This window comes from Musa acuminata, chromosome BXJ2-8 (assembly GCF_036884655.1).
Source record: "Musa acuminata AAA Group cultivar baxijiao chromosome BXJ2-8, Cavendish_Baxijiao_AAA, whole genome shotgun sequence".
Lineage (NCBI taxonomy): Eukaryota > Viridiplantae > Streptophyta > Magnoliopsida > Zingiberales > Musaceae > Musa > Musa acuminata.
In genome coordinates, this window is record NC_088345.1 from 13,310,096 (window position 1) to 13,325,826 (window position 15,731).

At 49.0% G+C, this 15,731-nt stretch overlaps 2 protein-coding genes across 2 annotated transcripts; both read right to left on the minus strand.

The window, feature by feature from the left end:
* Positions 1–4,889: 4,889 nt before the first annotated feature.
* On the minus strand, positions 4,890–7,817 carry LOC135619265 (non-specific phospholipase C4-like). Its single transcript, XM_065121116.1, has 4 exons — positions 7,063–7,817; positions 5,655–6,061; positions 5,353–5,523; positions 4,890–5,269 (listed from the first exon to the last, which is right to left on the minus strand). The coding sequence occupies exons 1-4, from the start codon at positions 7,713–7,715 to the stop codon at positions 4,926–4,928; spliced, it is 1,575 nt and encodes a 524-aa protein (XP_064977188.1). The 5' UTR covers positions 7,716–7,817; the 3' UTR covers positions 4,890–4,925.
* Positions 7,818–13,382: 5,565 nt separating this feature from the next.
* LOC135619266 (uncharacterized) lies at positions 13,383–15,253 on the minus strand. The gene is made up of 4 exons (XM_065121117.1): positions 14,881–15,253; positions 14,577–14,771; positions 14,089–14,304; positions 13,383–13,986 (listed from the first exon to the last, which is right to left on the minus strand). Exons 1-4 carry the CDS (start codon positions 15,133–15,135, stop codon positions 13,765–13,767), a joined length of 888 nt encoding a protein of 295 aa, XP_064977189.1. The 5' UTR covers positions 15,136–15,253; the 3' UTR covers positions 13,383–13,764.
* Between the last annotated feature and the right edge of the window lie 478 nt (positions 15,254–15,731).

Genomic DNA, 15,731 nt, shown 5'->3' on the forward strand with positions numbered 1-15,731 from the left:
CCGGGAAAAAAAAAGAATCTAAGCATATTTCTAAAAATCGAATGGAACCAAAGCAAGAAATTCTTCGTATGAAGCAGATATGAAGTAGGCAAGAAGTCCGAAACGTAAGTTTTATTAAAGTAAAAAAAAACTGACTACAAGACCAGATAAGCTACAGCCCCAAACTAAACCCCTAAGTTATTACAATGCTATGGGAGGCTTCGGCGCTGTCGTCAAAAGGGACCTCGTCTGGCATGTCGACGATCAGGTCTTCGGGGTAGGAGGCGAAGGAGTTTTCCTCGACCTCCAAGTTGGGGTGGCGTACCTTGAAACGAGCCAGGGCAATCCGGTACCCATATTCATAGGTAACCTACCTCGACCGGACCAGATCGAGCTGAAAACCCGAGGACTCTTTGTAGTCCTCGATCAGCTTCCTGTCTTTCCCCGGCCGTTGACTCATCTCGGCGGCCAAGGCATCGGAAGCCCCCTTCACCTCAGCGCGAGCCTCCTCTAGCTTTCGAGCTAGGCCCGCCGCCACATCCCGAGCCAGACGAGCCTCGGTTCGAGTCACCCTTAGGAGTGACCGGAGCTCGTCATTCTGGTCCTTGGTCGCCTTCGCCTCTGATGTGAGGCGCACCGACTCTGCCTCTAGCTTCGAGGCGCACTGCTCGGCCGCCCTCGAGGCAGAGGAGAGGCGTGACACCTCCGCCTCCAAATCGGAAGCTTGCTGCTCGGCCGCAGCGACTGCCTCTGGAGCCGCCCCTGCGCGGACCTCCTCAAGCTACCGACGTAGCTCGGCATTGCAGTCGCTCAAAACGCCGAGGGCCCGGCCCGCATCGCGGACGCGATCCATCAACATTGTGGTATAGTGATGGTTCTGTAAAAGAGAAAAAGTCAAATGCTTACCCACAGTAATGACTTAGCAGACTTTCCCAACAAAACATCGGAGGGCACGGTGTAAAGATCCGGAGCCATGTCGGGATGAAGCCCGTCTCATGCGAAGGAGGCCGCGGCCTCCCCATCAGCCCACACCCGGGTCCCGCGGGTCAAGCCCGCCCACCGGGCGAGCAATGGGTCGAAGGGTTGGCCCGCCCACCCGAGCTTGATAGGGCTCATCCTGCGCTCCCGTAGGGAGGCGACACAGGTCGCGGATAGAGGGTTCCTGAGGCGCCTTCCCTGCCACCTCGTTGCTCGGGCTGGCCCCGCCTCGACTAGGGCCCCGTCGTCGATCGCGGCGGCCCGGTTCGACAACGACCTCCCTAGCCCGAGGTGGAGCCATATCCCCCTTCTGGGGTCCCATCTTCGATTTTTTCCGAGGCCTGCTGGCCTCAAGTTCTACTGGTGCTTCTTTTGTGCCGGCCCCGGGCTCAGCCGTTTGACGCGACGACATGACCGACAAAGAGCACCCCCCGCGCACAGCGACGAGGTTCACCATCTCTGCACGAAAACACCAACATTGGTCAGAACACCAAAAACGATCCTTAGGAAAACCCTAGCATTACCAATTGTGGGCATACCTCGAGGCGCCGGGCTAAGACCCGCCTCGACCAGCCACCACTCGATCATCTCCCGGATAACCCAGGAGGCTGGGAGAATCTCCTTGAGCCGTCGAAGGTCCTTGCGCTCCTCGTCGTTCAGGGATGGAGCGGTGTTGTTAATCACGCGCGCCGCCCACCGAAGCTCAAAGCCCCAGTCCTCCGAACGACAGACAAAAAAGAAACACCCCTTCCATCCCTTATTACTAGAAGGGGCCCTACTAACCCGGAAGCCCGCTCGGGCGGACAAATAGTAGCCCCCGGACCCCTTGGAAAGGCAAAAACAGGAGAGGAAGAGGGACCGGGTCGGGGTAATGCTGGCGTAGTAGCACTCCCCTAGGAACGCCACCAGATAGCGCTAGGAGTTCAATACCATCTGTGACAGGGAAATGCGCCACCACGAAATGCAAGAGGTAATGACGAGATGCAATGGGAGGCATAGCCCGGCCTCGAAGGCATCCAAAGTCAGGGCGAAACCCTTTAGGATAGGGTCGTACGCCCGTTGCCCCGGCTCGGGGGCAGTAAGAATAAACTCCTCTAGGATACCATAATGGCCCCGGAGGTAACCAAGTGATGACTCGTTCACGGTAGAGTCGTGGTCATGCGGCCACATTAAGGCTTCGAGAGCCCTAACCGCTCTCTCGTCGGATGACGAGTTGGGGCTCGACGGTAATATTTTCTCTCCGGCATCATCGGAGGTGGATGGTGAAGAAGACGGGGGCAAGGAAGAAAGGGAAGCCATCCTCAGGAAGGAACAGCAGGATAGCCGATTCAGACGGAGTAACTGGGCGAATGCAAGTAACAAGACGTGCAGGAAGCCAACTACACGCTATTTATAGGCCAAATCCCGCCAAACCGACGACCCTTCCTCTCCTGAAGCACGTTGCGTCAAGCAGACCGAACGTCACTTTGCCATAAATATGGTCTAACGTGGCAGCCAACCAGCGCGCGGTGTGAATGTTGAAGAGCTGATCTTATCGGCCTCGAAAGCCAGCGACTCCCGAAAGTGACGGTCCTTTGGGCTTCCCTAGGAAGTGACCTGGCCTCCCACGCCCACGCATCACTAAGCAATGGGTTGCTAATCAAAACCAAGTTGCTCCTCGGCTACATGTTGACCACTCCTGCGCGGCCTGCCCGCCTGCGCCGTGCTCCTCGGTCGCATGTTGCCCGAGACCACGCCTGCACGGCCTATCCGCCTACGCCGTGCTCCTCGGTTGTATGTTGCTTGAGACCACGCCTGCGCGGCCTGTCCGCCTGCGCCATGCTCCTCGGTCGCATGTTGCCCGAGACCATGCCTGTGCGGCCTATCTACCTACGTCGTGCTCTTCGGCTGAATGTTGTCCGAGACCACGCCTGCGTGGCCTGCCCGCCTGCGCCGTGCTTCTCGGCTGCATGTTGCCCGAAACCACGCCTGCGCGGCCTGTCCACTTACGCCGTGCTCCTCGATTGTATGTTGCCCGAGACCACGCATGTGCGGCCTGTCCGCCTGTGTCGTGCTTCTCGGTTGTATGTTGCCCGAGACCACGCCTGCGTGGCCTGTCCGCCTGCGTCGTGCTCCTCGGCTATATGTTGCCCGAGACCATGCCTATGCGGCCTACCCACCTACACCGTGCTCCTCGGCTGCATGTTGCCCGAGACCACGCCTGCGCGGCCTGCTCGCCTGCGCCGTGCTCCTCGGATGCATGTTGCCCGAGACCACGCCTGCGCGGCCTGCTTGCCTGCGTCGTGCTCATCGGTCGCATGTTGCCCGAGACCACACCTGTGTGGCCTGTCCGCTTGAGCCGGGCTCCTCGGCTCCATGCCACCCGAGACCATTGCCTCTGCGCGACTCGCCCACCTAAGTCGTGCCCCTCGATTACGTGACCACAGCCTCTGCTCGGCCTGACCGACTGAGTTGCGCTCCTCAGCCGCACACTACCCCGGGGACACCATTGCAACCCTCCTTAATTATTAAACTCCACGATCCCCGCACCCCTGGCGACGGACCGGCAAACGCCCGGCAGGGATAGTTTCTCAAAGCCAAAGCCATGCATCGGACTCCCGTTACAGCGACCGACGCATAGCTTCCTTCCGGGGGGGAATATGATGAGGGTAATAATTGCGATAAGACTCACGTGACATCAGCTACACCAGACGACGCATCACGCCTCCGTTGATTTGATGAGGCACCTAGTCAACGTGGACCGGAACGCTTACTAAGGCACATTAACGCCCTATTCAGGTTCCATCCCTCACGCCACGCCATTAGCAACGTCGGACGCTACCAGAAGTACGGTCCTACTCCCCGCGGGCCAGCACATCAGGCAATGGTAATTCTCACTATAAAAACCCTCACGCTCAGAGGGGAAAAGGGAGGGAGAACTTAGCCAAAGAAATCCCCCACGACTATCCACTAACTTGATCGTCGGAGGGGTCGGGTCGAGCTCCCCGACCCGACCTTTGTGCAGGTGCGAAGGCGGAGGTCGTCCACTAAAGGCGCAGGCAGGGGTTCTCTCCCGGTGGAAACGACGACCCCGTCCCGATCGGGCCAACGTAATCAGCCATCTCGACGGTCTCGGGAGATGTCCCAGGGAGATCCCCTATCTTTCGGACCCGAACTAAGCCGCGACGGCCTCGAGGCCACGACTTGAAGTTGTTTACACCAACACCTATGGCCCAAAATGAAAGAAAGGGCGTTACCGTTGACCTTCCTCCGACGCCGGGGGCGACACCTGCGGTGTCGAAGCTTGAGGCGTGGGGCGTTCGATCGGTCCCCTCGGTCCGCCACCGGCGATGGGGCATCCTTCTCCCGCGATCGGTTGGCGACGTGACGCCCTCTCTCCCTTCTACCAATCTCTCCACACTCTCTCCCTTCTATCAATCTCTCCACAAAAGCAGGGCTCTCTCTCTCTCTCTCTCTCTCACTGTCTCCTCTCGAAAAAGAAAGAAAGAAAGTAAGAAAGAAAGAAAGAGCGTTGGTCGTCGCCGTCGCAAAAGAATACGAAGAAAGGCGAGACGGTCGCGTAGGGGATCAAGAAAAGCTTCAGAGTTCCGACGGGCTTTATATTACGCTATTGCCCCCCGGTGTCCTTGTATCGATGCTTTCGAAACAACATATTTGTCCCTGCAAATTTCAAATTAAGTACATATCACAACAAATACATAATTACGCTCCGTTGGTATCCATGGAGAAATCATTGAATTATTGCTACTTTTAAAGTATAAAATTATTGAATGCCTCCTTTTTCTTGCTTTCTTTCACTGATGAGAATAACCAGCGGTTGACAGTAGATCATCACCAAAGGTTATGTCTAGTCGATCCGGATCCACCTGGGAACTTGATTTTAAGTGCACCATAGTGTTCATCAACAAAGAGTTCATTGATACGACGATCCGTCCAGTGAAATCCACTACACTTTGAGATTCAATCTGCTAAGACCGGTTACACAGCAAGCACGACAGCATCTTCTGCAACAAGGATCTCGTGTCTTGCACTGTTGCATCCTTTGCTGGATTCACCACCACGACATGAGTGCCGTCGAACCCGTTGTTCCGGCAATTCTCGCATTCCTCCAAGAAAGTCTTCAGGGCGTTCTGCACGTATTGAGCCCCGTCGGCCACGGTCATGTTCTCCACCAGCTTGTGCGGATAGATGTCCTTGGCGTGATCACCATTAAGGACGGCTCCCAGATGCACCAGCTCCGTCTGGAACTCCGATAATTTCGCAGTCTCGGCAGCTTCCGTCGGTCGAAGCTTCCTAGGCTCCGGCAAGATCTCTTGAATCCATATGTAACTTGAGATACTTGGAAGAGAAAAAAGCATGTCACAACAAGCGGAAGCGAGCTGGTAGCACACGAACCTGGGCAATCTGTTCTCGGGGTTGTCCGGGTGAGGACCGTCTCAAATGTCCCGGCCCATTCGTCTCGCTTGGTCAAGAAATCCTTCAGATTGAAGATCTTCTTCACGGTGGCAGGGATGGAAGAATGCTCGAACTCGGACGTCGGGTGTGGGCCAGACGGGCGGTGAACCACTGCAAGACAACCAAGCAAATATTGCAAAAGCATGGAATGCTCACGGTGGTGGAACGACGGTTTTATATTACAAGCATGGCTTGCTGCAGTCACGTACTAATCGGGTGGCATGTCAATCTTGTTCTCTTACCCGTCCCAGGTTCGATCCACGGCGAGATGAACAGGGTGGGCACACGAACGCCGAGGCGGTCGAACTTGAAGTAGAACGGCTCGGGTCCGACGATGTCATCGGGGCTCGGCACTCGGACCGGGGTGGGGACATGGTCGAAGAAGCCGCCGTGCTCGTCGTAGATGATGACGAACAAGATCTCATTCCACTGAGGGCTCGACCGCAGCGCCTCGTACACCTCCTTCACGAGCTTCTGCCCCTCGGAGACGTCGTGGGAGGGGTGATCGTCGTTCCCCGGCAGGAGTTTCAGGTCGAAGTAGCGCTGCTCGATGACGACGTAGTTGGGCAGCTTCCCTTTCTTGCAGTGTTTCTTGAACTTTAGATCGAAGGGGTGGAAGTCGCCCACATACTTCAACTGCCGAAGGTTCCTGTCGTCATCGACGTCCAATGAATGTCACATGCATGCACGCTCACAGTCGTAGCTGAATCGAACGAGCAATTTACAGGAATGCTAGAGAGGAGGAGATTCATAACAGACTCAGGAATGGTCATCCTGGAGTTGAAGACTGACTGCCTGCCTGCCTTCCCGAGTATACTAGTGAAAGATGAAGCAAGTCATCTAAAACTTGAGATAAGAAGAATATCGGATTTAAATTATTATTATTATTATTTTTAATTTTCCATAAAGGAGAATACTTTTCAATTTTTTACTTCTTGCAAAATTTAGATAAGCTTGTGGTAAAAATGCATAAAAGAAAATGGAAAAATGGATGGATTATTCCGGTTCTATATTTGAAGGAAAAAGAGAATAAATTTAACGTCACAAGTTACCGATAGTCGATGTTTTAAGGGCTCGCTAGTGGGGCATGGCTGAGATGATCATGTTTATCAGTCAATCGGGAGATAAGTATCGCCAATGATGCAAACAAATGCTAAAGAAATGACCTAAACCGCTACGGCGATGCCTAAAACAATGTGCTGCACCGGGGAGACTTTTGGTGAACAATTGGAGAGCAGGCCTAGGAACCGAAGGTAGTAGATGTTGGGTGGCTCATTTGACTTTGTCTTCGCCACGATCTCTGACGACAGAGAGCAGGGAATTGTGGCAACGCTGCCGTCAGAGCCAGATTAGCTCGAGTTTGTTGGGCAACCACGATACTGACACTTCTCATATTGATACATTTTTTAGGAGGAGACGATAACGACGACGGAGTCGGAAAAACAAGACGATGAAGAGGTCGATATAACCAACGTTACATTCGAAGGAAGATTTAATCTTATGCCTTTTTATTTACGGTGATAACATTGATGATGATATCATGCTCTTCATTGTAATCCAACGATGTCATGTCATATATCATCACCCATATATTGCTAATACTGGTTTCCTTTGTCGTTGAAAGAGAGAGAGAGAGAGAGAGAGGCGCACCTGTAGAAGAGAGTGGCCGGCGGATACTGGTAGTAGATGCCGAAGGAGAGGCCGGCCTCATGGAGCGAGTCAAAGATGGTCTTCTGTGGCAGACCGGCCACCAGTTTCTTGGTGTCGTTGCTCGTGAACCCGTGCGACGTCGCCGAGTGAACGAAGAGCCGGTTCGGCTGCGTCGAGGCCGGCATCGAGGCGAACCACCGGTCACAGACGGCGTACTCCCTTACCAGGCTCTCGTAGACCGGCACCGCCTCCGGCTTGAACCCGTTCATCACGATGGACGACATGCCCGGCTTCTCCTTTTCCGCCTGCTGCACGAAGCCGTTCATGGGCGGGGAGTCGATTCCGGGAGGGGTGATGGGGGTGACGCCGGCGGTGAAGGGGACGCCGTAGATCTGCTCGTAGATAGCCTGGATGGAGTGGCCCGGGTCGGGGTCGACGTACACCGATTGGTTGCCGAAGTAGACGAGGGAGGAGTTAGGATCGGAGGCGGAGAGGGGGTTGGAAAGCTCGCGGTCGTTACTGACGCCGTCGATGTCCGGGTTGATGGACTTCATCCAGCCGAGAATGTGGTCGAAGGAGCGGTTCTCCTGGACTAACACCACCACCGTCTTTATCCTGTCCATCTGTGCCGCTGGTGAGATCTCCACAGCCATTTTGCCCGTCTTCTTGTTTCTTCTTCTCTTGAAGTAGAAGAAGAAGAAGAAGAAGGAGAGATGGGTTGGTTGGTGGGATCGAGGGGTTTAGATGGTGATGCCTATATATATATATATAGAGAGAGAGAGAGAGAGAGAGAGAGACCCAGAGATTGCTCGTAGAGAGACAGGAAGGACAGAACGGAGCGGGAGAGAGAGAGAGAGAGAGAGAGGTTTCGTAGACGGAGCGAGAAACATTTTAAAAGCAAAAGAAAGCGACGTAGCAGGCTTAATTTTATACTTATATATAAATGTATGTATATAATAAGTAGGTAAACTGATGGATAAACATTTTGTATTAATTGTTCGGATGGATAAACGTTGGCGAAGTCCGATGACGACCTAACCAACTTCAGCTCAAATCTGATCAGAAACGTAACATTTAAGCTGCAATATTATTCGTCATTTCATGATCAGAAATTTTAATGAAATATATGTTTGTATACAATTACTGGGAGTTGAAAAGTCGTTGTTCGACTTCGTCCTTGCTAATTTTTGAAAACTTCAGAAGTTGAATGATGGTTCCAACGGTGCCTCTAATTAATTCTATGGATCTCCGGCAACAATTAATGCTGGTGTTTCACGAAATCCACCAACCCGGATAAGATAGATAGATAGATAGATAGATAGATAGTAGTATCAGCAACCAGAAAACTTGGAAATATGAATCCAGCAGGAACAATATTGTTGGGAGTAGATGAGAGGTGCCGAGTATGCCCTAATACTAGTCGATTGAGGCCTTGCAGCGACTAGATTCAATCCACATCCACTTGACATCATGTACAAGCCGACATGTTAGTGAAGAAGAAGTGTAATTATTTATTGTTGGTGCCTCTAATTATTGTTGACGCAAGGCTTGTTTAAGACTTGATTCGATTTATATACACAAATCATGAACGTGAGTATTGGCTATTCACCGATCCTGCGAACGAAGCCGGTGCGAGGCTTCACCGGACAAACTTACTGGCTGATGATATTGGTCCTACTCGGTTTGTCTAAGCCCGGCTCGAATACACTTTTTTTTGTCGGATTTGAGACCCAAGTTAGACGCTCAGATTCATTCCGAATCGAGTAGGGTATCTTATCTGTTGTCACTCGAGTATTATTCAATGATGTAGATCGAGTTTTTCTAGAGTTCCGACTTCTATCTCATGAGCTCGAGTTAGAATCGGTTACTTTTTAATTTTGGTTTGGTTTGGTTTGCATTTGAGTCGGGTTCCGGTCCAGATACATGTCTGTCTTCAAAGCAGAGAGAGAGAGAGAGAGAGAGAGAGAGAGGGGAGCTTATGATACGTACCCTTTTAAGCTCGAGGGATACACGTACATTCTCCAACACTATGTTGGACGCGTATATCATGAGCATTTGAAAGCTCACGTTCCATCATCGTAACTTAAAAACTTCAAGAATGCGTCATCTTCTTCCTACGATAATTCTGATACCAGGCTGAGATAAAAACATGTCCTTGAGATCGATCATGCAATTGTGTGGTCGACAAATTTCTTATGGCCCCATGACTATGAGAAGCTACTGGTGACGGCCACAACCACTATGCGGAACGCGCTGCAACACTTGGGGGGATGACACGTGCACATTCACGGTTCACACCGCAGGAATTTTGATCTTATCCTGCAAGTGCATCGTCAAATAGGTTCATAATTATGAGTCCTCAGGTATTAGTGGCACCTTCACAGGTTTTCTGATCACATGGTGTCATGTCCTCAGGTAATTGTGTGTTGATATGATGATCAGTGCCTCAATCCTGCTGTTCTCGACGAGGAAAACAAACATATAGGAGAAGGCTGATGTTACATAATGGTAGGAGGTACCGACAAGGCCTCGAGAGACGAGGCGAAGATACTGTTGGGTCAGCACGAGCTTGGACAATTGGACCTACCCCAAATCACTAATTGAAGGTAGAAAATAAGAGGAAGTGTTTGGCAGAGAAATAGAGAGCTAAAGTAAGATTTTTAAGATTTTTGCTTAACGATCGGTGGCTAAACGTTGTGAGTTTTGATCTAAATTTTATATGAAGAATCCTTGAAATAAGCTCTACAATCCTAACGGTGTTGATCTACATTTTACCCTCTCTGAGGTACTTTCCTATTATACTTACTTTGTGAAACCTAAAATTCTCTTTACGAGGAGATCGATCCTATATGTGATGAAGATATGCTATTCATGAGCCAAGATCTATGATCTTGATGTTATTGTGATCCTCTAGTTATTCTAGAGAAGACTTATTTTAAACTTGTTATCATTACTATTGATAGTGAAAGTTTGAGGTGGACTACGGTCCCTTTAAAAGTGATGTTCTAGAGAGAGTATGGAGAGGAAAAGATATATCTTATAATCACTTAGTCTTTGGGTATAAAGCATTTGTTCATATTCCTAAAGATAAGAGGCCCAAGCTTGATAGTAAAGCAAAAGCATGTATCTTCTTGGGATATAGTCATGAAGAGTTTGGGTACAGATTATGGGATCCAATGAACAAAAAGATTATTAGAAACAGAGATGTTGTGTTCCTTGAAGACCAATTGTTTGATGATGGTGATAATATTAAGAAGTCAGAAACCTCTATTTATATTCCTTGGAGTTTGGGTCCAGTTCCTTCACTTGTAGTTCATGATGATCATGGGGGAGATGAACAAGAAGATTGTGGTGAGAATACCAGTGATGATACACCTACAGTTGATGATGTTGAACCAACTGAACCAGCATCTCCACCACCAGTTGAGATTCTATTGAGAAGATCCCCTAGAGAGCGACAACCATCTACCGGATATCCTCCACGTGAGTATGTTATGCTTACTGACGGGGGAGAGCCAAAAACTTATCAAGAAGCTATTCTACATGAGAATAATAATGAGTGGGTTAAAGCCATGCAAGAAGAGATGAGATCCTTGCTTGAGAACCACACCTATGACTTGGTAAAATTGCCTAAAGAGAAGAAGCTCTCAAGAATAAGTGGGTTTATAAATTGAAGACTGAAAATAATAGCTCATAACAAAGATACAAGGCACGACTAGTTGTGAAATGATTCAGTCAGAAGAAAGGTATTGACTTTGAAGAAATATTTTCTTCAGTTGTGAAAATGTCCTCTATCTGAGTTGTTCTTGGTTTAGCTGCCCGCTTGAATTTAGAAGTTGAGCAACTTGATGTAAAAATAATATTTCTTCATGGTGACTTAGAAGAAAAAATTTACATGGACCAACCAGAAGGTTTCAAAGTCAATGAAAAAGAAAATCTGGTGTGGAAGCTTAAGAAAAGCTTATATGGACTCAAACAGGCACCTAGATAGTGGTATAAGAAGTTTGATTCCTTTATGATGAGCCAAGGGTATGATAGAACCACAACTGATCATTGTGTGTTTATGAAGAAAATTTCAGATGATGATTTTATTATTTTACTGTTATATGTTGATGATTGCTGATTATTGGCCATGATGTTGGAAAAATTGGAAAGCTTAAAAGAAAGCTAAGTAAGTCTTTTGCCATGAAAGACTTGGGATCGGCGAAACAAATACTTGGCATGAAGATTCTTCGTGATAAGAAGAAAAAGAAGATTTGGCTATCTCATGAGACTTACATTTAAAAGGTTCTTAAAAGATTCAACATGAGTAAAGCCAAAGCAGTTTGTTCTCCACTTATAGGTCATTTGAAGCTTAGTTCGAAACAATATCCTACAAGTGAGAAAGAAAAAGAAGAAATGTCCAGAGTGTCTTACTCATCTATAGTAGGCTGTTTGATATATGCTATGGTTTATACTAGGCCAGATATAGCTTATGCAGTTGGAGTTGTCAGTCGATTTCTCTCAAATCCTGGAAAGGAACATTGGACAGTAGTGAAATGGATATTAAGATATCTAAGAGGTACTTCTAGGTTGTGTTTATATTTTGCCAGTGATGAACCTGTGTTAGAAGGTTACATAGATGCAGACATGACAAGTGATACTGATTCCAGGAAGTCTACTTCAGGGTTCTTGATGACATTTGCAGGGGGAGCAGTCTCTTGGCAATCAAAGTTATAGAATTATGTTGCTCTATCAACCATAGAAGCAGAATACATAGCAATTACTGAAGCCTGCAAGGAAGCTTTATGAAGAATTTAACATATCATTCTAGATCCAAGCATATTAATGTGAGATATCACTGGATTCGTGATGTGCTTAAGTTGAAAGAATTACAGTTGGAAAAAGTGCATACCAATGAGAATGTTTCAGATATGTTGACAAAGTCTTTGCCTAAAGAGAAGCTTGAAGCATGTAGGCAAAGAGCGGGCTTGATACAGCCCATCATATGAGCTGGAGGGGGACAATTGAGCCTATTGAGCCCAAATCACTAATTGAAGACAGAAAACAAGAGAAAGGGTTTGGTGTAGCGAGTATCTGTGTAATGAACGTGTGCGACGGCGTGCAGAGAAAAAGAGAGAGAAAGTAAGATTTTTGCTGGACGATCGGTGGCCAAACGTTGTCAGTTTTGGTCCGAATTTTATACGAAGAATCCTTGCAGTAAGCTCTACAACCCTAACGGTGTTGATCTATATTTTACCCTCTCTGAGGTACTTTCCTACTATAACCACTTTGTGAAACATAGAATTCTCTTACGAGGAGATCTTGATGAAGATATGATATTCTTGAGCCAAGATCTATGATCTTGATGTTATTGTGATCCTCTAGTTATTCTAGAGAAGATTTATTATAAACATGTTATCATTACTATTGATAGTGGAAGTTTGAGGTGGACTACGGTCCCGTGGTTTTTGGTTTTTCACATTAAAAGATTCGGTCTTTGATTGATTATTTGCTCTATTATTTATGCGGTACTGGTTGATATTTACATTTAGATAATAAGTTGATATTTTGATGATGAACTCATCTTAATACAAAGAGGGAAAAGAATATTTCGCTTTTAACATATTTTTTTTCCCAACGGACATAACAAGGAAGGCCTCCCACCAACCCTTTGGGTCACCGAGGACAGCGTTCCAAAGTGGTCGAGACATCCGGGTGAGGCTGCTCCAGCTGATCCGTACCTGCACCTTAATGGATCGATCAAGCTCCGGTTGATCGCTGATAATGGACTGCAACCAAGTTGGCCACACCACTTAACAGAGATCTTCCAAAATATACTTTTAATGGACTGCAACCAAGTTGGGCGCACCACTCGGCCGATGGTGTCCACTATCCTCCTCGACATAGGAATAGAAATTAGGTAGAACCTTTTGCCATGTGTTGACGAGGATGGGAATGACGTGTAAAGAAAGAGTGCACGTTTGCCTTGCCTCTGTTATTTGTGTTTTTTTTTCTTCCCTCATTATATTTCGAGGACATATTAGGAAACATCAATCATATGATATTAATAACACACCCAATGGGGTGGTCAGAGAGAGAGAGAAGAGAGATGATGGGACGGAAAAGGCAAATGTGGGACGAAGGCAGCACACGACACGAGGGGGATACATAATAGCCGGGCCTCTCGTGATTCACCCGACAGTTTAGAATCGATCGTCGTGGACCAAAAACATTCCGGCGAAAGCATCATGATGATGATGATGATCGACCTTCTCTCGGTTGCTGTCGTTGCATAAATAAAAGACGATGCCACCACCAACGAACCAACTGCACACACACCAAGAAGCAGACAAGCTCTGCAATTTATTCCACATTCCTATCCTGGACACACACCCATTTCCCCCCTACATCAATGCTCACATTTCCATCCTTCTCCCTCCTAACTAACCATCACAACCATGTACTGCAGCAACGGGAGCCGACTATCCAATCTAAAGCTTCAGCAGTTTACCCTTTTCTTCGATTAGGATGCGATGCAGGTCCATTCTTACTCCGCTTCACCACGAAAAGTTGCAGGTTCTGACATGCATCCTCGTAGCATACCTCTTTCAGAATCTAGTCACCGTGAGCTGCTCACACGAGACTAACTACGTGAATGGATAGCCTTATGCTGTGTATTATTGGTGGTAACTGCTGGTGGTAATACGAGAGATGCATGGCCTACAACTCCATTAGGACGCTTCCAAAGGGAGCCCTGTGGGGAATGCCCTTCCTCCTCTTTGAGCTCCGGTAGCTCGCGACGGCCGGCGGCGGGGTAGAGGGACTGAAGCTCTGCGTCACGTGGCTGGAGCTAGTGTGGGACTCCTCCGAGTCCGATGCCGCCGCCATTTCGTTCTTGTTCGTCGACTTCTTCTCGCCGCGGCCGTTGCGGGTGCCGGCGATCTGAACCAGCATTCCCACAAACGGTTGCTCACAACATCCAGTGACCGAGTCGGAAAGACACGAAAACCAACCGAAATCGACGGAATCGATGAGGAAGCAGACCTTGCAGCCGAGGGAACAGAAGCGGAAAGAGTCGAGGAGTCTGCGCTCGCAGACACTGCAGGTGTTGGTGACGCCCTTGCAGGGCCTCGGCTGGGGACGCTCGTTGAGGAACACCACGCGGGCGCTGTTGATGATGTACGTCTGCACGCCGGTAATGTCCAACACCTTCTGGATCTCGGACACTCTGATCACGTCGTGGTAGGATGACCGACGTATCTGCACCGTCAACCAGAAGCGGTCATCTCACCGGAGGGATCGAAGCCGCCGCCTTTTATCCAACCAGAGGTCGGATCCGTGGGTGGAAGAAGCGTGGAAATCCCCAAAAGGTGCCACCTTTGTGGCGGGAAGGAACAGGGCAGCCGATCCCAACCATCGGAAGGCCGTATACATGGCGGGAGGGAGATGGAACCACTGGAGACGGACTAGAAAAGCTGGCGGTGGCAGGCGAGGCAGCGAAGAAGAGCGGAAGAGGGGGAGAAGAGACGGACCTGGATGGTGCGATGGTCGCAGTGGTAGGCGAGGCAGCGCGAGCAGAGGGCGCCGTTGGTGCAATCGAGACAGTACCTGTTACACTCGCTCTTGGGGGAATCCCCGTGGAGGTTGCAGTGGCCGAAGAACCTCGTCGTCAGCAGCGGCCGCAGCCACCGAGGCCAGCGGCTGTCATCCTCCGGTCCTCCATCTCCCTGTTGACATATCCACCAAAATGAACACCAACAGCCACAATCATTCAATTCTAGCAAAACCAGAGGAGGCAAACAAAAAAAAACAAGCTTTAGAAGAAAGAAACATCACCATGGCTCGTCTGTTCTTGACATTGAGGTCTTGGAAGGGGGGCTCCTGATCGATCGCCAGTATAAACGACAGGAGCTTCCTCTTCTCGGTGTTTCTGCTGGTCTTTCTGATTCCAAAGAAGAGGGTCGTAGAGCAGCAGCATAAATAGAGGCTAAAAGGAGAGGTAGAAAGAAGGCTGGTTAGAAGGCGGCGGCGAGGCCTATTTAGAGAGAGAAGAGAGAGAGAGATGGCGTCCTTATCTGTCGATCCCATCATGTGACACTTTGATTTCCCCAACCCGAAGGAACGCTGTATCACTTGCTTCTGTCCTATGACGATCTGTCCTATTATCCCTCCCTCCCCCTCGAACCACGCCGATTTCTCTCTGTAGTCTTACTTCAACGGACCTTTTGTCTTCTTTCTCCGTAGTTTAGCGGCCATGGATTTAGGTCTAGATTGCTTAAAGCGTATGTTGATCCCACCAATTAATCCAGTGAGACCATGGACGATAGTAGGTAGTCGATTATGACGTCGATCTTTATCAAATAATAATCTACGAGAGAATGAATCCATTATAATCGTAAGCAGATAAAATATAGTCGGGGCATCCAAGAAGAGCCCTATCTCCCCATCCAACCGAGTCGCGCGTCACCATCCCACAAGAGAGCCACGCTTGCCCATTGAAGCCTCCAATCGAGTGGCGCGTGGATGCAACTCCAACTTGACCTACTGCACCAATAAATCAAAGAGAAAAAGAGAAACGAAACCCCACTCATCCACCGACTAACTGCCCGCCTCCCTCTTCGCTTGGACTGCTGTGTGCACCGGTGAAGAAGAAGAAGAAGAAGAAGCTCAATTTGTTGAGAATGCAA